Source organism: Hemiscyllium ocellatum, chromosome 17, assembly GCF_020745735.1.
Source record: "Hemiscyllium ocellatum isolate sHemOce1 chromosome 17, sHemOce1.pat.X.cur, whole genome shotgun sequence".
In the NCBI taxonomy this organism is placed as follows: domain Eukaryota; kingdom Metazoa; phylum Chordata; class Chondrichthyes; order Orectolobiformes; family Hemiscylliidae; genus Hemiscyllium; species Hemiscyllium ocellatum.
Window position 1 is genome coordinate 5,232,419 of NC_083417.1, and position 26,413 is coordinate 5,258,831.

The 26,413-nt window shown below is 44.3% G+C and overlaps 1 protein-coding gene across 1 annotated transcript in view; it reads right to left on the reverse strand.

The window, feature by feature from the left end:
• The window catches only part of bean1 (brain expressed, associated with NEDD4, 1), a 109,920-nt gene that overhangs the window by 81,709 nt on the left and 1,798 nt on the right, over positions 1–26,413 (reverse strand). The window contains exons 2-3 of the mRNA XM_060837570.1: positions 23,304–23,378; positions 5,197–5,331 (exon numbers count right to left, since the gene is read on the reverse strand). Coding sequence (XP_060693553.1) covers positions 5,197–5,331; positions 23,304–23,378 — 210 coding nt within the window. The remainder of the gene's footprint in view (positions 1–5,196; positions 5,332–23,303; positions 23,379–26,413) is intronic.

Below are 26,413 nucleotides of genomic sequence, written 5' to 3' on the forward strand. Positions count from 1 at the left end.
ACAGCCAAAGCTGGCTTAGCCAGAAACAAGGAATTTTGGATGTAGGTTTGCTCGATGAGCTGAAAGGTTGATTTCCAGACGTTTCGTTACCTTATTAGGTAACATCTTCAGTGGGCCTCATGCAAAGCAATGCTGAAAATTCCTGCTTTCTATTTATATGTTTGGGTTTCTTTGGGTTGGTGATGTCATTTCCTGTGGTGATGTCATTTCCTGTGGTCCACTGAAGATGTTACCTAGTAAGGTAATGAAATGTCTGGAAATGAACTGCCCAGCTCAGCGAGCAAGCCTACATCCAAAACCTTAGCCTGAGCTTCAAATCTTCTCAAAACCTGCTAAAATCAAGGAATTGTTCTGGTACAGAAGGAACCATTTGGCCCCTCATGCCTACACTGGTTCCATTATGTAGTGCCAAATTTCTGCCTTTTTACTCATACCCTTCCATGTGATTTCTATCCAAATAATCAGCCAGTCCCCTCTTGAAGGGCTCAGCTGAACCTGCCGCCACTATCAGAGGATCATAGAATCCCGCCAGTGTAGAAACAGGCCATTTGGCCCAACAAGTCCGCACCTATCCTCCGAAGGGTAACCCACCCAGACTCATTCTCCTACATTTACCCTCACTAATCCCTGAACACTATACACAATTTAGCCTGGCCAATTCACTTAATCTGGATTGTGGGAGGAAACTGAAGCACCCAGAGGAAACCCACACAGACACGGGGAGGATGTGCAAACTCCACACAGACAATTGCCCGAGGCTGGAATCGAACCTGGGTCCCTGGTGTTATGAGACAGCAGTGCTAACCACCGAGCCACCATGCCACTCATGTTTGCAAGATGTCCACATCCCATGAATAAAGTAAAAAACATTAACAATACGTAATGAAAACAGAAAGACGTGCAGATGCCGTAAATCAGAAACAAAAATAGAAGTTGCTGGAAATACTCAGCAGGTTTGGCAGCATCTGTGAAGAGAAATCAGAATTAACATTCTGAGGAAGGGTCTCCTGACTCGAAACATTAACTTTGATTTCTCTTCACAGATGTTGCTAGACCTGGTGAGCTTTTCTAGTAACCTCTGTTTTGTGACTGGTGAACAGTGCGTAAATGGAAATGAGCCTCATGAGTAGCTACTGTGAGTTTTTCAAATTGGTAATCAATCTAAAATAATGACTGCTTGTGGATTGTTTATGAATGACCAGAGCGGGGATAAGACCCAACTTGAAACTGGTCCTTTTCTTTAAGGATCTTACCAATTAAGGTTTGTCTGAACATCAAAACTAAATTGAGTTGATTTGTTTGATAAGTGGTTTGTCACTGCTCGATTTGAGTCTAAATCCATGTAGTGGGGAGGCTGACCACCAAGGTTGCCATGTTCTGAAGGGACATCATGCTGAAGGTGATGGAAATGGATGATTTAGATGATGAGGAGTGTGCAGATTGGTGAGTTGGACAGTAAGGTCCAGGGGAACTCTACTCTAGTTTTGGGAGGGAGGTGTAAAGGCTTTTGGCGCTGAAGTTTGGGAAATAGGTCAAGGACCCTTTGAATGACAGGGGCAGGGAATTGGTGGGAGGGGTGAGAGGAAGATATATCCATGGCAGTCATAGAAATCATACAGCATAGAAACAGACCTTTCGGCCCAACCTGTCCACACTGACCACGTTTCCAAACAAAACAAGCAACACCTGTGTGCGTTTGGCCCATATCCCTCCAAACATTTCTTATTCATGAGCTTATCTAAATATCTTTCAAACGTTGTAACTACAACCTCATTCACCACTTTCCCTGGAAGCACTCTCTGTGTAAAAAAGTTACCACTCATATCTTTTTCGAATCTTTCTCCTCTCTCTTTAAAAATATGCCCCTTAGTTTTGAACTCCCCACCTTAGGGAAAAGATCTTATCTATGCCCCTCATGATTTTATAAACCTCAATAAAGTTTATAAACCTCAACCTCCTATTCTCTGATGAAAAATGTCCCAATCTATCCAGCCTATTTTTACAATTCAAACCCTCCATTCCCGGTAACATCCTGTTAAATCTTTTCTGAACACTCTCCAGTTTAATAATATCCTTCCTATAACAGGGTGACCAGAACTGCACACAGTACTCCAGAAAAGGCCTCACCAATGTTCTGTACAACCTCAACATGACGTCCCAACTCCTATACTCAAAGTCTAGTTAGAGTGGTGCTGGAAAAGCACAGCAGGTCAGGCAGCATCCAAGGAACAGGAAAATCGATGTTTTGGGCAAAAGCCCTTCATCATTCCTGGATGTTCCTTGGATGCTGCCTGACCTGCTGTGCTTTTCCAGCACCACTCTAATCTTGGCTCTAATCTCCAGCACCTGCAGTACCCACTTCCTCCTATACTCAAAGGTCAGAGCAATGAAGGGCAAGCGTTCTAAATACCTTCTTAGTCAGTCCTGCCTCAAGTCGGCTAATCTAAGGAAGGATGTGGAAAGAGGCTGTGTGGAGATTGAGAGAGTATGGAGATAGAAACCATGGAGGGAAGATCTCGAGAGAAGGTGACCTCAGTGAAGGGTTAGGTTGACGTTTGGTGAATGAGTCATGGTCCTGCTGAAAGAGGAGCTGACAGGTTGGAGTAAAGGCTCCACAAGGCAGGAGCCTGGCCCATAACAACATCAGTATGTCAGTTGTCAGCATGTTTAATAGCAACCTCCCTTTGGACCTGCAAGAACAGAGTGCTGTAAACTCACTGGATAACACAAGTCTTACAGAGCAGAAAGATGCCATTCAGTCCACTGTACCTGTACTGTCAAATTAAATGAGCATCATTACCAGGAGCCAATCTCCTGCCATTTCCCTGTAACTTTCCACATTGCTTGGAATAAAATAATAATTCAAGTTGGTGTGGAATGCACTAGCTGTAAATGTGGTGGAGGCAGGTTCAGTTGAGGCATTCAAGAGTGCTTGGGGTCATCATTTAGATAGAAATAATGTGCAGGGAATAGAAATGGTGCAGGCATGATGGGCTGAATGGCCTCCTCTGCACCATAGCAAATGTCTGATTCTGTGAATGCCTCAATTGAACCTGCCCTCACCAGACTTCTCAGCAGTGAATTCCAAACCCTCACAACTTGCTGAGGGAAAAGGTGTCTCCCTCAGTTCACCCTTGCTGCTTTTGCAAATCACTGTAAATCTATGCCCTCTTCTTGTTGTTCCTTCCAGTGCCCTCCAGTGAAACTGAGATGGCCAATGTCACTTCACCCTTTGTAACACGATCCTGACAGGGCTAAGAGATGAGGGTGAAGATGGAATGAGATTTCTGAAGATAGCAAGGGAAGCCTGTGGGCAGTGAGAGTGGTCCTGGTCAGTGAGTTGGCCATCTGATAAAAAGTCGTTAATCTGAAATGTTAAGTCCATTTCTCCTCCACAGACATAGACAGTTTCCATTTCACGCTGTGTCTCTGCAGCATCCACATTGCCCGAAGGTACAGATTTGCACATCCCACCAGTGATCACTGCAAATTATTTTAGGATGTAAACACCATTCATTGACATGTTCCAACCACATCAGCAACAAACACAAGGCAGGTGAATAAAGGACAGAAAAATATCAACAAAGCAGGGACGCTCAGTTTTAGAGAGAATTTTTCAGAATTTATATAAATTGATTCAGTTAATCAGTCTTGGTATCCATTTATAAAATTATGTTATAACATATTTATAATTATAATGACTCCATTTGTAAAGGAGAAGGTACATAAAGGGTTTATTAGATTGGCTGAGAGATAATAATTACCATGAATAACTGTATGAGCTGGGGCACTTTTCTGTAGAAAAGACTGAGGGGTGGACTGATTGAAATTATCAAAGTTATTTTTGCCAGGGCAGACATAGAAAAGATGGGGAGTTCAAAACTGGGGCACGGAAATATAAGATATTCACCAACATTCCACTAAGGAATTCAGAAGAAACCACTTTACCAATTGTGAGGTGAGAACCTTGGATTGGCTAACACTCGGAGTAGATATATTTAAAGGATATTGAGATAAGCTCATGATGGAGAAAGAGATGGACGGATATGCAGATTTGGGTGACACAAAGTCATGTGACCATCATTGAGAGCATGGACCAGTTGGGCGAAATGGTCACTTTCTGAACCCAGGATGGGCCTCATTTGTATCACCCAGGCTGCCCAGTTAAGAAGCCATCCCCTACACACATAGGGCTGTCGGGCGCCTTACCATCAGTCTCCCAAGCTGCTGTATTGTACCTAGCTGGCTAATTCTGTGCTCAGCAACACTGAGCTTTCGACTCCATGGTTTCATTTGCGGAGAGCCTGGGCTGCTGAAAAATCAGGGATCCCCCCACCCCCAACCTCTCATTCTCCCCATCTGGACCCAGGGAAGTGCACTGGCTTGGCTGCAGAAGTTTCTGGGAAGGTGACAGAGTTAGACATTAGAGTGTGTTACTGGAAAAACACAGCAGGTCAGGCAGCATCCAAGGAGCAGGAGAATTGGCGTTTCAGGTCAGAGCCATTCATTATTCCTGATGAAGGGCTCTGGCCTGAATGTCGATTCGCCTGCTCCTCGGATGCTGCCTGACCTGCTGTGCTTTTCCAGCAACCCACTCTTGACTCTGATCTCCAGCATCTGCAATCCTCACTTTCTCCAGAGTTAGACATCAGTCCGCCTCTGGGCTCCACTCCAGATGATCTGTCCAGGATTACTCTCCAGAGGTGTCCACAAGTCAATGCAGCTATTCACTGGCAGCTCTTCAAGAATGGCTGATTGGCCAGGAGGCTGACTGCAACTGGGACCCAGTAGGACCTCTATCTCAGGAAAAACTTTGCATCTTTCAGACAGGACTGGGAGACTTTCCTTCCAAAATCCAAAGGTGTGCAGGTTAGGTGATTTGGCCGTGCTAAATTGCCCACAGTGTTCAGGGATATGTGGTTTGGTGCATTAATCAGGGGTAAATGTAGGGAAATGGGTCTGGGTGGGTTAGTCATCAGAGGGTCAGTGTGGACTTGTTAGGCCGAAGGGCCTGTTTCCAAATGGTAGGGATTCCATGAATACTGGAAAGAAACAAACTAAGAGGTTTCAATGAGGAAAGTGACAAAGAGGAAAGGGGTGAGAAGGACTGGGAGACTGGGGTGAATTTGATACTTATTTTGCTGTGGGTGGATCCTGGCACACAACGCGAGATGTAGTTTCAGAGACAGAACTTACTCGAACATATTAACTTGACGGAGGTGTACTCTCGGCCACAATCCTTCCGATACTGACAATGTAACCAGTTCAGGAGACACAAGCCATTCCCGCATTGTAGCTCTTCCTTCTTACACGGCAGGATGCTTTGCTCTGCTGATTAAATTAAAGGAGGCGGAAATTAATTGCACAGCGAAACTAGTCAAAGTCAGTTCCTGATCAGTACATCCCCTGACAGAAGTGCAGACGCACATTCCTGTACAGAATTCCAATAAATGCAGCCATTTTGACTCACTCCCTTTGTGTAGAATTCCAGAACCAAACACAACAATACAGATGAATCTGATGACGAAATGGTACCATCACTGGCTTACTGACCTAGGCTAATGTGCTGGGGAAATGGGTTCAACTCCTACCTTGGTAGCTGGAGGAAATTTAAATGACATATAAATCTAGGACTAAAAAAAATCTTCATAATGGGACCATGAAGCTATTATCAATTAACATAAAAAGCTATCTGTCTCAATAATGTTGATTAGGAAATCTGCCATCCTGATCAACAGGTGTACTCCTGCCCCCAGGGGTGCTGTTTAATAAAAGAGTTTGCTTATATCTGAATGGCTACATAGCTCAAGGGCAATTAGGACAGGTAATAAATAGGTAAATTCACCCTCACTGTATTGAATCCCATTCCACTGTGTAGCATTATTGATCTAAGCATACAGCTAGCCTCAGGCTTTTTGAAGTTCAGGCTGACTTTAAGACAATAATATATGCAGTCTAAAATATCATTCTGTAGATCAGGATGTGAGAATTGCTGAAAAAAAATACACACAGCTCAATGAAACTTTATGTCTTGCATTCATCAATTTAATCTTCTAGGAGAAAGTGAGGACTGCAGATGCTGGAGATCAGAGCTGAAAATGTGTTGCTGGAAAAGTGCAGCAGGTCAGGCAGCATCCAAGGAACAGGAGAATCGACGTTTCGGGCATCGGCCCTTCTTCAGGAATCCATTCCAGCAACACATTTTCAGCTCTTCATCAGTTTAATCCCCAAGATATAAGAATGTAAAATGAAAACAACATCATGCATGAGGTGAGAAGAGAGTGCTGACTGGTTGTCAGATGGACTCTGATGGCCAATGATGTTGGCCCATGGAAAATCTATCAGTTTGCTGCCAAGCTTTGGTCAAATTTTAAATTGGTAGATTGACACTAATTCATCAAGGCATTGCCCTGAGGAATGATTCAGAGGATGGATGTCAGCTGTCTTATTAAGCTGAAACAGATACACTGGGTGCACATGTTCTTTCTGTCTGGAAAGTACAGGACTCTGTATTAATATCTGCGGCTTCCAGTATATACGATGCACCACCCTGTGAGGTGAATGACCGTCCCAAATTACTTTGCACTCTGGACCACTTAGTAAATGCTGTTTGATTGCAGAATCACATCGAATATTGGGCACTTGTGGTTTTGCAAGTCTGCGATGGTTGAGTACAGTCAACCTACTTGCTGCAAACACCCAAAGACTGTTGAATACAAGCAGTCTTTGGGACTCATAGTCTACATGTCTGGCATCACACTGATACTGAAATTCATATACCACCTTATTCAGTTGTCTGGTTTGACAGTAGCACCCTGTTAGCAGCGAACACCACTCATGTTGCTGCTGCATAGTAAGAGCATGAAATAGCTACCTTTACCATTTGATCAAACATTTCAGAAACCTTACCCTTCCAGGTAATTTCAGGTTAACTGGGCACTTCAACAAATTTTGCACAATATGCAATGGGAAACAATCTGATCAGAGTAGCCATTATCCCGCAGGATGGCTTTTTTTTAAAGATATTTTTATTAGAAATTTAATATTTTGACAAATTTACAAAAATAAACAGAACTTTCAAGCACAAACATTAATATAAAAATAGATCTTAAATATATAATCATCAAAATTCAAAGGAATGATACTAAAGAAGAAAGAAAAACAATGAAACTCAGTTAACTACTAATCTAATCCACAATTATCCAGAGTGTATAGTTGAGTCACTTACATCCTTCAAACAAGAAAAAAGTTCTCTAATACACTCATAACAGTTTCATAAAAAGGAAACTATTTCCAAACAATAAGAACAAAAAAAAACATGTTTGAATGGAGATCCTCCCCCTTATTCTCAGGGGGCCTTACTTCCTTTCTAAAGGTCCACCATATCCTCTCCCAAACAGTGTCCCACCCTTGACCCGGGCGCTCCTTAATAGGATTTAGATATAATACCGAGCTAGAGTTAACAGTGAGCGCCCCACCCCCACCCCTCCCCACCCATACCTGAGTATATCTGATAGCATCAATGCCACATACAAACACCCATAACTATAAAATTACAACTCCAACAAATTACAGTTAAGTATAATAACATAAAACAGCAAGGGAAGACAACCCTGCTCCCAGAAGCAAAAGTAAAGTAGAGTAAAGTATCCATTTCTCCCCACGGAGTGTGGAAGAGGCAAGCCAACATAAATTGTCTCTTACGATTTATTTAAACGAGTCTAAAAGTTCCTTAGCCTCTTCTGGTGATCTAAAATTATACTCGGATCCTTCGTGGTTAAAGCATAACGTCGCTGGGTAGCGTAAGGTGTATTGAATATTTAAGTTCCGTAGACATTTCTTCACCTCATCAAACGCCTTCCTCCTTCGTGCCAAAGCCGGGGAGAAGTCCTGAAATAACATAATCTTGGATCCTTCATGAATCATAGCTTTAGGATCCTTTCCAAGCTTTCTGGAGGCGTCCAGGAGTATCTGCCTCTCCCTATAACTCTGCAGCCGGAACAGGACCGGGCGTGGGCGCTGGTTTGGGCCAGATCCGCGTACTGCGACCCGGTAGGCCCACTCCACCCTTACCCGGTCAGTTTCAGCCCCCAGGTTTAAAAGCTGGGGCAACCATCGCTCCAGAAATACTACTAACTGTCCCTTCTCTTCTTGTTCAGGGAGGCCCAGAAGACGGATATTCTTTCTCCGATTTCTATTATCCAGGTCATCCATGTAGATTTCAAAGGCCCGGACTCTCTGCTCCAGAGCTCGCACCTGTTCTGCAGCTGTTTGTGCTGCAGCCTCGGAGGTCGTGGCCTTTAGCTCCGCCCCCTCCGCAGGATGGCTTTGATGCTCCTCATTTCAGTATTAAACTTAGAGAGAGACCAAATAGCTCGGGCCCGATTTACAAGGTTGCTGAAAAGGAGCCAAAATGGAACTATGTGAATTCAACAGTGAACGAAGGCTTGTAGTAAATAATTACAGAGAAACCTCTGGCTGATTCACAAGTAGGATATTGAGGAGGGGGAGTTTATTTGCCTGCTCCATTTGACAAGCGAATTTGAACACAGGGTGGTACCCATTAAGACAAGTGAGGACATTCTCAAACAAGTCAGCAGCCGAGATTCTAATCTGGTAAATGTATAAGCTACTTGTGGGACATGTGTCAAGGATAGGAGGTTAAGGGTCATTCCATCACGATGCATTTCTCATGGAACCTAGCACAGGTATATTGTGAGAGCTGGCAGTAGTGGGGATCTGTTGGCTACACCATCCATTTGGGCATGTACAGGGTCATCAAAACTGAACATGATTGTTGAATTGCTGAGTTCATCACGTCAGGGGTGGCCAGTCTATCGCAACATAATGTATTGCTGCAGTATAAAGATCTATGGTGTCCTTGAGCAATATATTGATGAATACATAAGAACTCAGAGCAGGTGTAGGCCATTCAGCCCCTCGAGCCTGCACCGCCATTCAATATGGATCATGGCTGATCTCAACGCCACTTTCCTGCCCACTCTCCATAACTTTTTGACCTGTTACTAGTTAAAAAGGCATCTCTCTACTCCTTTATACAATGTCCCTACATCCATCACATTCTGGGGGAGTGAATTCCACAGATTCACAACCCTTTGAGAGAATTAATTCCTCCTCATCTCTGTTTTAAATTTGCTCCCCCTTATCCTAAAACTATGAAATCTCGTTCTAGTTTATTCCACATCAGGAAACATCCTCTCTACGTCAACTTCATGAAGCCCCTTTTAGCATCTTATATACTTCCATTAGATCTCCTCTTGTTCTTCTAGACACAAGCAAATAAAGGCTTGAATTGCTCAAATCTCTCCTCATTTCATTTCATGAAATTAATGAATTGAACTTAGACCAGCAATGCTAAAAGTTGGGGGTGAGGGGGAGCACATTGACACTGCTTTAATGTTGACATGCAAGTCCCATTGGTCTTTGCAATTCTGAAAGAATCCTTCACTTTGTACATGGAAAACTAGACCAAAGCTGGTTGCTGTGATTCACACAATTATTTGGCCAGTTAATGCTGGGTGGAATCGGACAGGGATACAATCCTGTACCGTGTATCTTCGCAGACTCAAGGTTGTCAATGAATCTAGGAGGAGTGGGAGCAGGCAACAGATACCCCATCATTGGGAAACTCCCAGCTGAAGGCATTAAGCAATAACAACCCCCTCTACAATGCCACCTGGTTTTACTTCCCAACCCCTTCCAACCCACTCCAGGTGTGTGTGTGTGTGTGTGTGTGTGTGTGTGTGTGTGTGTGTGTGTGTGTGTGTGTGTGTGTGTGTGTGTGTAAAAGGTTGGTATAAAACTCCAGCTTATTTTTTTGCTGAATTCCTCATCCTGTTCAGTGATCAGCAAGACTGCACCTACTCGTGTGATTTATCTTTCACTACTTTTTTATCTCTGACCATATGGATTCTATTTTTGTCTTGCTGATAACTGCATCCTTTATCAGCCCACTATTATTATCACAATCCTGAAGAAGGATGGCTTCTACACTTCCCTGGTTACCTTCCGTCTATCTTTTCCAAATCGGTCATGCTGCAATGTTTTATTCCTGGCCCTGACTCTTCTGTCACTGTGTCTCAGTAAACCTTGTTATATCTGGTTCCATTCCACAAATAAAAACAGAAAGTGCTGGAGAAGCGCAGCAGAGAGTGAAACAGAATTCTAAGCCAGATGTTACCTATCCCTGTTGGGTGTATTTTATGAGGGGAGGGGAAAGTATTAAAACATATCAGGTATTGACTTCACCACCCACTGCAGGCTGCTCTGTCATTAGAGACAGAGGGCTGGTGGTGGTTGAACCAGAGGGTCACCATGCCTCAGACAAGGAGAAAGGTTGAGAAGGAGAGTCCTTCAGGGTAACTTCAGCTAGTGCAGGAATTGAATCCAGGCTGTCAGTATCATAGTGCAACAGAGAGCAGCCTTCCAGCCACATGAACTAACCAATACCCACCTGCACAAGGAGAGAAGAGTGAGTGGGAGTCAGACATCAGCAACCATTCATTATATCTGAACAAATCATGAAGGGCCAATTGAGTTTGTTAAAAGCTTGGACCCCCCCCCTTCACTGTTTGATCACACAGCATTACCCTTTGACGTGAAGGGCACTGCCTGTCACAGGCCACCCGGGTGTTTTCCTATCTTCCTGGTGGTGGAAATTGAATAAAGATTCATGCACTTTGTGTCTCTCACGGTGTCTCACAGCTATGAGAAAGTAGAAAAAGATGAAAAAAAGAAAGAAAAAAAAGAGAAAAAAAAAGATAATAAAAAGAAGAAAAATTAAAAGCTTGGACTCAGCCCAATATTACCCTTGCTCTTGCTGTGATCAGGTTGGTGAGGACAGGAGAGAATAGCCCCCTTTCTATTAGCCAGTTCTTAAAAATGTGAGAAAGAAGGGACTAGAGTTAAGGTCAGTGCTATCCTTGAAGGTGTCCATTGCACATTGTGGGTTACCCTCCAGAACACAGTAAACTCCCGTCATTACTGTTTACATGGACATTAAAAACTACCTGTCTAATCCCTGTACCTCCCTTCCCAAGGTAGCCAGACTGGCCTGGCCCAATGCCCTTTGCCTGTCTGGGTACAGGATTCATCATGGGATTGGTTGCAGTACCAGCAGCAGCCACTATGGAGCTCTGGCATTGCTGGGACTGCTGGATCTGAGAGTCCATCCCAGAGAGTGGGATTTCCTGTTCCTGAGGGCAGAGACCTGACTCAGCATTCATCTAACTGCCCAAAACATGTTCTGGCCGCTTGGGGCAGGCTTCTCCTGGGCTGTTTGGCTGCTTTGGTGTTGGGGAAACCATGTGTTTAGTGAAACAGACACCTCCAGTTCCACCATTTTAATTTTGACTCATATCTAATTGACTTTCCTCTCACTTTATGCATTGTTTTAGACCTACAACTGTATCCCTATTCTATCCTCCCATACTTTATCCTTTCTTACATTCTCCCACCCTGTTGTGTTTACATTTTGATTGCCTACGTCTCTCGTAGTTGAAAATGTGTTGCTGGTCAAAGCACAGCAGGTCAGGCAGCATCTCAGGAATAGAGAATTCGACGTTTCGAGCATAAGCCCTGTGCTTTGACCAGCAACACATTTTCAACTGTGATCTCCAGCATCTGCAGACCTCATTTTTTACTTTACGTCTCTCGTAGACCACTTCCCTCATTTTGCTAGTTTTAAGCCTGTGCTCCTTCCCTCTTCACCCTATTCAGTCAGACATGGGTTCCATCTGGTTCAGGTGGTATTGGTAAAGCTGCTCCCTCTCCCAGTGTCCCAGGAAAATGAACTCCTTTACTCCTAAATGAGCTTCTAAGCCGTGGATCAAGTTTCCTGATCTGTCTGCTTCTATGCCAGTTAGCACATGGGTTGGGGAACAATCCTGGAGATTATCTCAGTTGGGGGTCTACCTTTTAATTCTGAGGCCTGACTCCGGGTAATCATTCAGATGAACCTCCTCTCTGCTGTTGTCCGTGTCATTTGCACCAGTGTGGACCGAGACAACTGAATGTAACTTCAATATTTCTCACCAACCATTGTAAGATATCCTTCACTGTGGGTCAGGATAGGCACTACCCTTTCGGAGTTTTGATCAGAGTGGTGCAAGAAAAGCACAGCAGGTCAGGCAGCATCCAAGGAGCAGGAAAATCGGTGTTTCGGGCAAAAGCCCAATACCCTTTGGGATGCTTGTTTCTAGCTGCAGAGGTGTCATCATCTACTTTCCCTCAAGCTTCACTTACTAATGCATTTCATTCTGCTCTTACCCTCTGAGCCACAGAGGGATAGTACAGATGCATTCAATGAGCAGGATAAGTAGGTCAAAGGAATAGTAGGATATCTTGATAGGTTTGAAGATGTGGTGTGGGAGGAGGCTTGTACAGAAAATAAGGAGTAGTACAGAACAATTGTACCAGGTAGACTGCTTTCTGAGTTGTTAATACTTTGCAAGTTCTTTCTGTAGTGTTCTATTGCTGCGTATTTGATGATGTGAGCGTGTTTACTGTTTATGCTCACTGTGCCGGATTTCAGGAGCTCCACAACTGCTCACGGAGGAGAACCTTCAAGTGTCCTAGAATTATTTAGGACCCAGGACAAGAGTAAGTGTTTGGGTGAGGGGACAATGGTGGTGGTGGTTGGGAGTCATGGGGTGAGGGTGAAGTGATTTCCGAAGCAAAAGCAAGGAATTGCACCCCTTGTCCCATCCCTAATACCCTGCCTGATGTCCAGCTCCCCAATGAGGCATTGATTGACCTTTGGGATTGTGTATATTCCACAGGATCCAGGTCCATCCCTAGTACCCTGCCTGATGTCCAGCCCCCTCAATGAGGCATTGATTGTCCTTTGGGATTGTGTATATTCCACAGGATCCAGGTTTATGCCTTAAATTGGTGTAACACCTGAAACAAAAAGGTCTTCAGACACCCAAAGGTAGTCATCATTCAACATGGCAGTGTCTGCTTCTTTGGAAAGGTTAGGACAATCTACCCCTATTAAGAGGTCATTACCGCCTCAGCCTCACCAGGTGGAGATGAATTTATTTTAGTTTAAACTATCACAGAGACACGTGCCTTCATCTGCAGAAAGGAATTATAGATAAACCGGCCACAATCCTACCAGACTGTAGGACTGCTCTCTCTCATTAGAGAGAGGGCTGGTGGTGCTTAAGCTGAGGGTCACCACACCTCAGGGGCAAGGTTGAGACAGTGGGACTCTCATAGTACCCTCAGCCTATACTGCAGACAATGTTCGCATCATAAACCATCCTCACAGCCAACTGAGCTAACCAACGCCTCCCACACAGATTGTAACACATAAGCAAGGCACTGATGGGAGGAAAGAGTCTGTAGCATGAGGGAAAAAGTATATGACAAACTAATGGGATTAAAGATGTCAAGTCACCAGGACCCAATGGACTGCATTAAAAGGTTTTAAAGAAAGTGGCTGCAACGATGGTCAAAATATTACAGAACTCCTCAGATTCCAGAAGGGTTCCAGTGGATTGGAACTCTAATATCCCCTGTTCAAGAAGGGAGAGAGACAGAAAGCAGGAATTTGTAGAACAGTTAGTGTAACATCTGTCTTTGGGAAAACACTGTTAAGGAGGAAATTGCGGGACATTTAGAAAAGCTTAACACAATCAAATGCAGTTCTGTGAGAAGAAAATTACCTTCAACAAATTTGCTAACGTTCTTTGAGGATACAATAAGCAAAGCTGGTAAAGGGGAACTGAGAGATGAAATGTACTTGGATTTCTATCAGGCATTTGATCAGGTGCTATGTAAAAGGATACTGTACAAGACAGGATCTCATGGGACTGGGAGTAATGCTTAGCATGGATTGAGGATTGGTTAACAGATTACAGGGAGCTGGGATTAATGGTCTTTCACAGGTTGGAAACTAGTGGAGTGTCACAAGCATTAGTCCTGGGACCTCAATTATTTATCATCGGTATCAATGACATGGGGGAAGAGGGGGGTGGAGTGTAATGTATCCAAATTTGCTGGTGATACAAAAATAGGTGGTTGTAATGAGTACATAATGTATCTGTGAGCGGATGTAGATAGGTTGAGTGAGCGAGCATAAGTGTGGCAGATGGAGTCGAATGTAGGAAAATGTGAGCTCATGCACTTGCTAGGAAGAATCAAGAGGGAGACTATTTATAAATGTAGAGAAACTCCAAATAAAAGGGCTGCACAGAGGGACCTGGATGTTTCTGTAAAGGAAACCAAGTATTAAGGCAGCAGATTGAATTTTGTCCTTTATTGCTGTGGGAGATAGAGTTAAAAAAGGGAAGCCTTATTACACCTGTACAAAGTGTTAAGGGACAATGCACCTGGAATACTCTGTTCTGTTTTGCTCCCTGTGTTTAAGAAATGACGTAATGGCATTGGGAGTAACTCAGAGGAGTTTCACTGAGCTGATTCCTGTGATGAAAGGTTGATTGATTAAGATAAGCCCAACAGGTTAGACCTTTATTTGACAGATGTTAGAAGAATGATAGGTGATGTCATTGAAACATACAAGATTCTGAAGTGGAGTAACCGGGTAGATGTTGAAAAGATGATTGAAACGGTTTTGGTGGAAGAAACGTGGAGAGATTATACAGGCTCAATGATACAACTCTGAGATGAGCACAGGACATCAGGATTCACCTGCATGATTTTCCGAAGGTGGCCAGGCAAGTCGAAACAGTTATTAAGAAGGTTTACAGGATCCTTAGGTTTATAAATAGAGGCATGGGGTATAAAAGCAAGAAAATGGTGCTATACCTCTTCACCCATTGGGTGGACCACATTTGAAGGATTGTGTTCAGTTCTGGGCATGTTATTTAAGGAAGGAAGTAAAAACCCTGGAGAGAGTTCAAAGGAGATTTACCAGAATGATGCCAGGAATGAGGGATTTTAGATACAAGGAAAGATTAGAAAGATTGGGCTTATTGTCCTTAGAGCAGAAAAGATTTAAGAGGTGACCTTATTGAGGTTTTGAGAATGATGAACAATTTTGACAGGGTAAAGAAGGATATTCAATTTCCGCTGTTTGGAATCTGTACTGGAACTAATGTCAAGATTGTCAACAAGAGAGCGAGGAACGAGATGAGAAGGATCACAGAATCCATACATTGCAGATAGAGGCCATTTGTCTCATTGAGCCATCACAGACCCTCCCACCCAGCCCCACTCTTCAACCCTAAGTTCTTCTCTCAGATAGTGATTGACTGGAATCCCCTACCCCAGAGAGTTGTGGAGGCTACATTACAAAGTATTTGAAGAGGAAGCAGATAGATGTTTGAAATATTGGGGATCTAAGGGCAATAAGGAGCTTAAATGAAAGAGGAATTGTGGCCTGGACAGACCAACTAAGATGTAATTGAATGGCAAGACAGGCTTGAGGGGCTGAATGGCCTACTTCTGCCCCTATTTCTTATGTTATTACCCATAGTTAGGATTTTGTTTTTCTGGTGACTGCATCAGTAATTCTTGTGGTAATATTCAGTTAGTTTCTTCCCTCAGTTAGCTCACAGCCCTGATATGATCGACAACCAGAAAAAAAGAGATTCCCTGGTCATTATCACAGTCACAGATTCCCTACAGTGTGGAAACAGGCCCTTTGGTCCAACAAGTCCACACCGGCCCTCCGAAGAGTAACCCATTCCCTTACATTTACTCCTGACTCATGCACCTAACCTACTCATCCCTGAACACTATGGGCAATGTAGCATGGTCATTCCACCCTAACCTGCACATCTTCGGGAGGAAACCAGAGTACCTGAAGGAAACCCACGCAGACATGGTGAGAACATGCAAACTCCACACAGACAGTCACCTGAGGTTGGAATCGAAATAGAAATGCCTTCTACCCCTCCAACCAGTGGGAATCATTTCCGTCCCTGTCTGCCCAAATAAATCCCATCAATTATGATATGGATAGATCATACTGAGAGCTAGAATATTGGGCTGAATGGTCACCTTCAACGCTGCTAAATGGTACGATTCTAGCAGTGAGGTGTATGTCTCTGGATCTGTGAGGCACCAATGCTAACCACTGAGCCACCGTGCTAGCCCAGTCGGTTTGTGGGAGCTTGCTGTGTCAGTAATGGGTGCTACACTAAAGCAGTGACTGCACTTCAGGGAGTGCTTCATCTGCTGCAAACACTCTGGGACATCTTGAGGCCCTGTAAGGTACTTCAGGAAGACAAATCTGCTTTTAAATTTCTAGTTCATCCCAGTGATTCATTAGGGTCTTGGTGGAGTTTAATCAAATGGCAGACAATGCTATTCTGCTGTTTGTCAACAGCTTCAGAGGGCAGAGATTTATAAGTAGTGCCTGATTTGCTGCTATGTTTCTCAGGTTTACTCAGAGGATGAATAATCAGAGGCAGTTTCTGTGTGAGGAACTGCACCAGGCAGGTGGGTATAGGTTATAATGACATCATGGTTGGTGAAGATCTAGTGGGCTGAAGGGCCTGTTCCTGTGCTGTACTGTTCCTTTTTTATCCAGTGTGTCTCTGAGACATACAGCTCACTGCTAGAATCATACCATTTTACAGCGCTGAAGGTGACCATTCTACAGCGCTGAAGGTGACCATTCAGCCCACTATTCTAGCTCTCTGTAAGATCCATCTATATGATAATTGATGGGATTTGTTTGGGTAGACAGAGAGGGAAATGATTTCCACTGGTTGGAGAGGGTAGAAGGCAAGTCTAGAACAAAGAGGCATTGTCTTAATGTAGTGAAAGTATCATCCACACAAAAGAACTGTCTCCCCTCAAAAGCTGTTGGAGCTGGAGGAGAATTGAGAAGTTGAAGACCAAGATTTTTGGGAACTTTAAGGAATATGGAACCAAAACAGGTAAAAGGGGATTGAAGATGTCCATCATCAAACAGAACAATAGAACAGACTCAAAGGGCCGAATGGCCTCTTTCTGTTCTATTAATTTTTAGCTACCAACTTCTACCTGTCTCCTCTAAGTAGTGACTTCTGAGATGTGGATAGTTTTGCATGTAGCATACTCATAGCTGTGTTGTGTTATATATAAGCTAAGGAGCTGAACACTGGCAGGCTATTTGACTGTAGAGAACTTCACAGTCGAGCCCTGGATAAACAGCTGTTTCCGGAAGTTATCAGGAGACGATGACCAGGAGTGGGAACAGCTCATCCTTTATTTTATCAGTGAACTGCTGGAGAACCACTTGCTGAAACTGGAGATGGAATTGATCATCAGTTACGAGAAAACCAAAATCGATTAGAAAATCAATCCGCTGTTTTATGGGCCCATTCAGTCGAGATTTGACTGTTTTCTTGCAGGGGATGTGAATGTTAGTCCCAGGTTTATTGACTTATAAAAAAAGAGTGTACACTTATACAAGGTCTTTCACAATGTTAGAATGACTCAGAGCAGCTCTCAGGCTCCAGCAGCCCAGCCGAAGGCTTCAGGGAGATGAAATCCCACCATGAAAAGCTGGTGGAAATTAAATCCAATTAACCGTCAGTGGCAAGTTAGCCTTAATAATGGTGACCATGAAATCCAAAAATGTACAGGTTAGGTGGATTGGCCATGCTAAATTGCCCCGAGTGTCCAGAGATGTGCAGGCTATGTGGGCTAGCCATGGGAAATGCAGAGTTATAGGGATAGGGTAAGCGGTAGGTCTGGTTGGAATGATCTTCATGGGTTAGTGTGAACTCGATGGGCCGAATGACCTGTTTCCACATTCTAGGGATTCTATGATTCTTCTATGATTCTATGAAATTATTATAAAAACGCATTTCCTCACTATTATCCTTCAAGGAACTCTGCGGCTCCTTATTCACAACAATGTGGTCAGCTAGAATGGCCCTGTGAGGCACTCCATTCATGGGCACCAAATGCTATTTCAGAATTATAGAATCCCTATAGTGTGGAAAGAGGCCATTCAGCCCATCGGGTCTGCTCTGACCTTCTGAACAGCAAGCCATCCAGATCCAGTCCTCCAGTCTATTCCCATAAGCCTGCATCTACCATGGCTAAGCTACCTAGTCTGCACATCCCTGGATACCACACAGCAATTTAGCATGGCCAATCTTTCCTAACCTGCTCATCATTGGATTTTCACCTATCACAGCCACATCCCATGAAAGAATATTTAAAAAACTGATGTACATTTTTTGATTCTAGTCTCTGTTGTAATGTAGGAAAAGAACTGCAAGCTCCCACAAATACCAATGTGATGAATCGTACAGAAAGTGGTTTTAGTAATGTTGTTCTAGGAGTAGGAATAGGAGAAAGTGAGGACTGCAGATGCTGGAGATCAGAGCTGAAAATGTGTTGCTGGAAAAGCGCAGCAGGTCAGGCAGCATCCAAGGAACAGGAGAATTGACGTTTCGGGCATGAGCCCTTCTTCAGGAAAGTTGAGGAATGTTGGAGGCTGAGGGGTGATCTTTTAGAGGTTTACAAAATAATGAGTGGCATGGATGGAATCTATGGACAAGGTCTTTTCTGAAGGGTGGGGTAAGTTCCTGAAGAAGGGCTCATGCCCGAAACGTCGATTCTCCTGCTCCTTGGATGCTGCCTGACCTGCTGCGCTTTTCCAGCAACACATTTTCAGCTAGGAGTCGGAATAGTCGAGAATACCAGGGTAACTCTATCGCTTCTCTTCAAAGTAATGACCAATCGATCTTTCTCATTCATCTGAGAACAGGCAGAGTGTCAGTTTAATGAAAAACAGCACCCCCTGATAGTGCAGCACTCTGTCAGTACTGCACTGGGCGTGCAAGTCTGTCTTATATGCTCAGGTTGTGGGGAATTGTGTCTCCCTAGCTTGAGTTTTTTTAAGACGTAATGAGGAAGATTGATGAGGCAGAGGAGTGGAGGTGATTGATATGGATTTCAGTAAGGGGTTCTACAAGGTTCCTCATGGTAGATTGGTTAGCAAGATTAGATCACATGGAATACAGAAAGAACTAGCCATTTATATGCAGAACTGGCTCAAAGGTAGAAGACAAAAGGTGGTGGTGGTGGAAGGTTGCTTTTCAGACTGTAGGCCTGTGACCAGTGGAATGATTAGATTTTTTTTTAGATTAGACTTACAGTGTGGAAACAGGCCCTTCGGCCCAACAAGTCCACACCGACCCGCCGAAGCGCAACCCACCCATACTCCTACATTTACCCTTTACCTAACACTACGGGCAATTTAGCATGGTCAATTCACCTAACCCGCACATCTTTGGACTGTGGGAGGAAACCGGAGCACCCGGAGGAAACCCACGCTGACACAGGGAGAACGTGCAAACTCCACACAATGCTACAAAGATCAGTGTTGGATCCACTACTTTTTGTCATTTATGTAAATGAGTGGATGTGAACATAGGAGGTATAGTTAGTAAGTTTGTAGGTGACTCTAAAATTGGAGATGTAGTGAATAGTGAAGAGGGTTACCTCAGAGTACAACGGGATCTTGATCAGATGGGCCAATGTGCTGAGGATTGGCAGGTGGAATTTAATTTAGAGGTGTTGCATTTTGGGAAAGGCAAATCAGAGCAGGACTTCTACATTTCATGGTACGGTCCTGGGAGTGTTACTGAAAGAAACAGACCTTGGAGTGCAGGTTCATAGCGCCTTGAAAGTGGAGTCACAGGTAGATAGGATAGTGAAGGAGGTGTTTGGTATGCTTTCCTTTATTGGTCAGAGTATTGAGTATAGGAGTTGGGAGGTCATTGTTGTGCCTGTACAGAATATTAGTTTAGCCACTTTTGGAATACTGCATGCAATTCTGGTCTCCCTGCTATAGGAAGGATGTTGTGAAACCTGAAAGGCTTCAGAAAAGATCTATGAGGATGTTGCCAGGGTTGAAGGTTTTTAATTATAGAGAGAGGTTGAATAGGCTGGGGTTATTTAACCTGGAACGTAGGAGGCTGAGGGGTGATCTTTTAGAGGTTTATAAAATAATGAGTGGCATGGATGGGATATATGGACAAGGTCTTTTCTGAAGGGTGGGGTAAATCTAAAACTAGGGGGTGAAGGTTTAAGGTGAGAGGGAAAGATTTGAAGGGGTCTAAGGGGCAACATTTTCAAGAAGAGGGTGGTGCGTGTATGAAATGAGCTGCCAGAGGAAGTGGTAGAGGCTGGTACAATTGCAACATTTAAAAGGCATCTGGATGGGCACATGAATAGGAAGGGTTTAGAGGGATATGGGCCAAATGCTGGCAATTGGACTAGATTTATACTGTAGAGGATATCTTATTGGCATGTACAAGTTGGATCAAAGGGTTTATTTCCATGCTGTACATCTCTATGACTCTATGACTCTAAATCCCTGGTAAGGAACTTCAACCCATGCATGCCTGACTCAGAGCTGAGCATGCAGTGACCCTGCCACATTCTGCAAAGACAGCACTGAGGTTAACTGATAATGTTCTCGCCCTCAATTAAAATGGTTACAGCCACCTCTGCAAATCACCTGTCTGCTCTCTTGCAACTGCTATTCTGCTGTGGAAACCCTCATCCATGCCTTTGCCACTTGTATACTTGATGACTTGGATGTGGTCAGTTGTCTGTAAGCTGGTTTTTGACACCAACAATGTAGATTGGATTCCTCTCTCAGCTCAGGTCACTATGAAGAACCCACCTTGTCCAACTTACCTGAGGCATAATGACTGGTAGTGTTAAATTCCTCGCCAGCCCTTTCTCTCTCTCTCTCTCTCTGTTTTTGTCTCTTTTATGAGATACATTCCTGGACAACTTTACATCCATAACTCCTTACAAACCTGAGCTCATCCAAAACTCTGCTGCCTGTCTCCTGAGACGCACCAAATCCTAGACATCCATCCCACACAGACTCTGATTGAAAGTCAATAGATGTGAGGCTGATAGAGCACAGCAGGTCAGATAGCATCCGAGGAACAGGAAAGTCAATGTTTCGGGCTGAAATGTTGACTCTCCTGCTCCTCAGATGCTGTCAGAGCTGCTGTGCTCTTCCAGCCTCACATCTACTGACTCTGACTTCCAGCATCTGCAGTCCTGACTGGCTTCTGATCTAGACTTGAAATGTTAGCTTTCTCTCTCTCCATGGATGCTACCTGACCTGCTGTGATCTCCAGCATATTTGGTTTTCAGTAGATTCCAGCATTGGCAGTAATATGCTCCTACATGTCCATCACTCCTTAACTCACTGATCTAAAGTAGCTCACACTAAACCAGCACCTCTAAAGTACCGGCACATCTTCATGTTTCAACCCTCCAGTCTCTTGTGTAAATTAGCACACACAAACACGCATCCACACAAACACACATACAGACACACACGCACGCATGCACACACGCATGCACAATTCTTCATGTTTGAGAACAGAGCTAAAAATATGTTTATTGAGAGCTATTTTTCAGATTTTCACAAGGTTCTGATTTTTAGAACATAGAACATAGAACATACATCGCAGAACAGGCCCTTTGGCCCTCAATGTTCCGCTGACCTGCAAACTATTCTGAGCCCATCCTCCTACACTATCCCATCATCATCCATGTGCTTATTTTTGGTGACTACTTTCTGGATTTTGGAGGCTCCTTTTAGATTCTCACTAACTTGTTTAACAGGTGATTTCAGTTGACATATGTGACATTTGGTCTCACACAGAAACTGAATTGAGGAATTCATCAATATTCACAATTTTTAGCAGACATCATTAAAGTTAAATCCACAAAGAAAGCATTCATTTAGATTGACACAAGTAACAGGCATAAATTTGTAACGAAACTTTTTTCTTAAAAACCAACTGATACATTTCTGCATTAAAAAACTCCATCCCCAAAAGCTACCTTCCACAGACTGGTGAGGTCACAACTGATGTAGTACCAGAAGATTTTAACCAGGTAAGTGGGCGGCACGGTGGCACAGTGGTTAGCACTGCTGCCTCACAGCGGGTTCAATTCCCGACTCAGGCGACTGTCTGTGTGGAGTTTGCACGTTCTCCCCGTGTCTGCGTGGGTTTCCTCCGGGTGCTCCGGTTTCCTCCCACAGTCCAAAGATGTGCGGGTAAGGTGAATTGGCCATGCTAAATTGCCCGTAGTGTTAGGTAAGGGGTAAAAGGTGGGTTGCGGGTCGGTGTGGACTTGTTGGGCCGAAGGGCCTGTTTCCACACTGTAAGTCTAATCTAGTTACAATCATTGTTACTGCATCTCAAGTTTCAATCCCAGCTTTAAATTTAACAATGAACAGCATTTGTTACAGTAGCATCCACTACATTTCCCGCCAGCACCTCAATATATGCAGCTTTGAGCTCGAGGTCCATTTCAAGGATTTCATGATTTTCTGGCTGAGCGTCCCTTTGTTGACATACTGAAAGCTGTTCTTTCTCTTTGACAGCCTTTTCATCTAATCCCTTGCAGCCTCCCTCCCTCCCTCCCTATTCTTGAGCTTCCTCCCCGATACACTTGGTAGCAGCGGATAGAACTGGAATCTGAAAATATGATGTGGAGATGCCAGTGTCAGAGGTTGACAAGGTCAGAGGTCACACATCACCAGGTTACAGTCCAACAGGTTTATTTAAAATCACAAGCTTTCGGAGCACCACTCCTTATCAGGTGAAGTGGAGGGAAGCGCACAGGCAAGTGATGAAGGAGCAGTGCTCTGAAAGCTTGTGATTTTCAATAGACCTGTTGGACTCTATACTAGAGTCATGAGCCATCTGAATCTGAACATATACCTGTATCCTTGACTTACTGAGTGGTAGCAAGTGAAGTCAAAAGGAACACTTCCAACTCAATATAAGATTAGATTACTTACAGTGTGGAAACAGGCCCTTCAGCCCAACAAGTCCACACCGACCTGCAACCCACCCATAACCCTAATCTAACACTATGGGCAATTTAAGCATGGCCAATTCACCTGATCCGCACATCTTTGGACCATGGGAGGAAACCGAAGCAAACCCACACAGACACGGGGAAAATGTGCAAACTCCACACAGTCAGTCGCCTGAGTCAGGAATTGAACCCAGGTCTCTGGCGCTGTGAGGCAGCAGTGCTAACCACTGTGCCACCGTGCCGCCCTATCTGGGGATAACTTGGGAATGACTTCCTGGGGAAAGAATATTGTAGCACAACTTCTAGCAGGATCCGAGAATGAACTAAGTGTGTGGAGCAACTAGGCCTAGATAGAGCATTGCAGCTGAGAGGGTCAGGATTGTTGAATGTTGTCATCTCTACCTGATGTCGAACATTCTTCAGTTCAATAGGAAAACCCTTCCACAAGTACTGTCCCTACACGACCAATAAAAGTAGTCACCTCACCAGAGTCACTCACTCACAGAGGTTAGAGTAGTTTCTTCCTAGACCAATCCGGATGGAACTCCCGAGAATGAGAGGAAGGTAGAAAAGACTAACTGTAAAACAAAACAAGAAAATCACAGCTTACTTGAGTCACATGAGCATATCTGAAATACAAGGAATGTACATGATAGAAAAGGATAATCACAGAGGGAGGCTATTTGGCACATTGTGCCTGCTCGGATTCTATTACCTGGAGCCAATCTTACAGAATCCCTGCAGTGTGGGAACAGGCCATTCAGCCCAACAAGTCCATACTAATTCTCTGAAGAATATTCCATCCAAACTCATCCCCACCCCCCACCATTTCACCCTGCATTTCTCATGGCTAATGCACTTAACCGATACATCCTTGGACACTGGGCAATTTAGCATGGCCAACCCACCTAACCCTAATCTGAACATGGGGAAGGTGGGGGGAAGGTGGGGGGAAGGTGATGGTCTTGTGGTAATACCACTGGGACCAGTCATCCATGAACCTCAGGTTAATGTTCCGGGATCATAGGTTCGAATCTCACCGAGACAAATGGGGAGATTTAAATTCAGTTTTTAAAAATCTGAAATTCTTTTAGTACAGCACAGTGGCTCAGTGGTTAGCATTGTTGCCTTACAAAAGTGCCAGGATTCGATTCCCACTTCGGGCACCTGTCTGTGTGAAGTTTTCACGTTTCCCCCAGTTTTCTCCCACAATCAAAGATGTGCAGGTCAGGGTGAATTGGCCATGCTAAATTGCCCATAGTGTTAGGTGCATTAGTCAGGGGTAAATATAGGGTAGGGAATGGGTCATGCTTTGGACTTGTTGGGCCAAGCGGCCTGTGGGTAATCTAATCTTTGGATTGTAGGACGGAACTCATGCAGATACACAGAGAATGTACAAACACCGTACAGACAGTTACCTGAGGCGGGAATCGAATCCGGGTCCCTAGCACTGTAAGGCGACAATGCTAACCACTGAGCCACACTTGCCTTTTCCCTAATTCCTTGCACACCATTTCTATTCAAGTCCTTGCATTCTCATAGCACCTTTCACAAGTCCAGGACATTTTAAAAGTCTTTACAGACACGGAAGCACTGTTTTGCAACATGATGACTGTTGCAACGTAGGAAACGTCAGAGTGAATTTATTTACAGCAAGCTCCTGCAAACGGGCAATGTGATAATGACAAGGTAAATTGCTTTTGACACGAGGCCGGAGTGTGGTTGTTGGCCAGGCAACTCGAGAGAACTGCCCTGCTGTCTTCCATGGGAATTTTATACATTGATTGTACCTCCACACATGAAACAAAGAGTAATGTGAAGCAAGGAAAGTGAAAGCCAGCCTGACCCATCACTGACGTCAGGGTAAGCCATTAAGCAATTAGCCTCGAACAGACCTCCGAAAGCAAAAGCAATTACACATTGAGCCATACATGGCTACATATTAGCAACACAAACTGCATTGGGCACTGGACAGTTGACTGTCTCCTGCTCTGAAAGCAATAAAACGCCAGCACTGTCACAATGGCTTGCATGTTACATCATTGATTATTTGTTAAAACTCTGGTGCAAAAAGACACTTCCATCCTTAGAACCTCACATTGAAAACTGAGGCAATGTGTTCATTCTCAAAAAGAATATCAAGAGGGATACATTACAGTGCATGGTATAGCTCAACTGATCACTTTTGCACACTTCTGTCCATCCATAGCTCCACCACGTTCATTGGGGGAACTAGGGATAGGCAATAAATGCAGGCCCAGCCAGTGATGTTCATGTCCCACAAGTGAATAAAAAAAAATCACAACACAGGGAGAAAAATTGCACAAGTTATCAGGCTAATGTGTGATATACCGCTGCTAGAGGACAAATTAAAGGCCTGCATTTATACAGTGCTTTTCACAACTGCAGGATGTTCAAACTATAGCACAGTGAACAAAGTACTCTGTTAATTTCCCTTGTAGCACTGGCAATCTGGCTGTCAGTCTCTGCCCAGCAACTTTCAACAAAAGTCAGTCTGCAAATTCCTGGATAATCTATTTTCAGTGACTAATCTGGGGGAGAGCTCTCCTGTGGTTCATTGGAATAATACAAATGGTTCTTTTATGTTGTGCTGAGTAGGCATTGTTCAATTTTTTTCTGGAATACCAACAGGGGGCAGCAGTCCTCCTGTGTTGACCTTCTGACATATGGTGCCACCTCAGTATGGACTGTTTGGAAGTAAAAAAACTGAGAACAAAGAGAGAACTGCATTGTTGGAGGGTCACTACTGACTGAGTGCCACAATGTTGGAGGTTCAGTATTGATGAGGGCTGAAGTGTTCATCAGTTAGAAGCCAATTGTTTAATAGATTACTCTGATATTGGATCTGAGGAAGGGCTGAACTGTTGGAGGGTAAGTACAAAGGCATTGTCACATTCTTGGAGGGAATGCTGCACTGTCAAAGGGTCAATACTGAGACAGTATTGCACTACCGGAGGGTCAGTATGATGGAGTGCTACACAGGAAAAGAGTCACAATGAGAGAGCATCGCACTGTTGGAAAGTCACTCACTACTGAGGAACCAGATCACTGATAAATGGGACAGCAGTGACTAAGTGCTTGTGATGCAGCACTCCCTCAGTGCTGTCAGATATTGGACGACTCACTCAGTACTGACCCTCCAGCATGCAGCACTCCTTCAGTACAGACCCTCTGACAGTACTGAACTCCCTCAGCACTGACCCTCCGACAGTGCGGCACTCCCTCAGCACTGACCCTCTGACAGTGCGGCACTCCCTCAGCACTGACCCTCCGACAGTGCGGCACTCCCTCAGCACTGACCCTCTGACAGTACAGCACTCCCTCAGCACTGATCCTCTGACAGTACGGAACTCCCTCAGTACTGATTCTCTGACAGTGCGGCACTCCCTCAATACTGTCCCTCCGACAGTGTGGCACTCACTCAGCACTGACCCTCTGATACTGCAGCACTTCCTCAGTACTGACCCTCTGACAGTATGGCCCCCCCCTCAACACTGACCATCTGCCAGTGTGGCCCTCCCTCAACACTGACCCTCTGCCAGTGTGGCACTCCCTCAGCACTGACCCTCTGACAGTGCCGCACTCCCTCAGT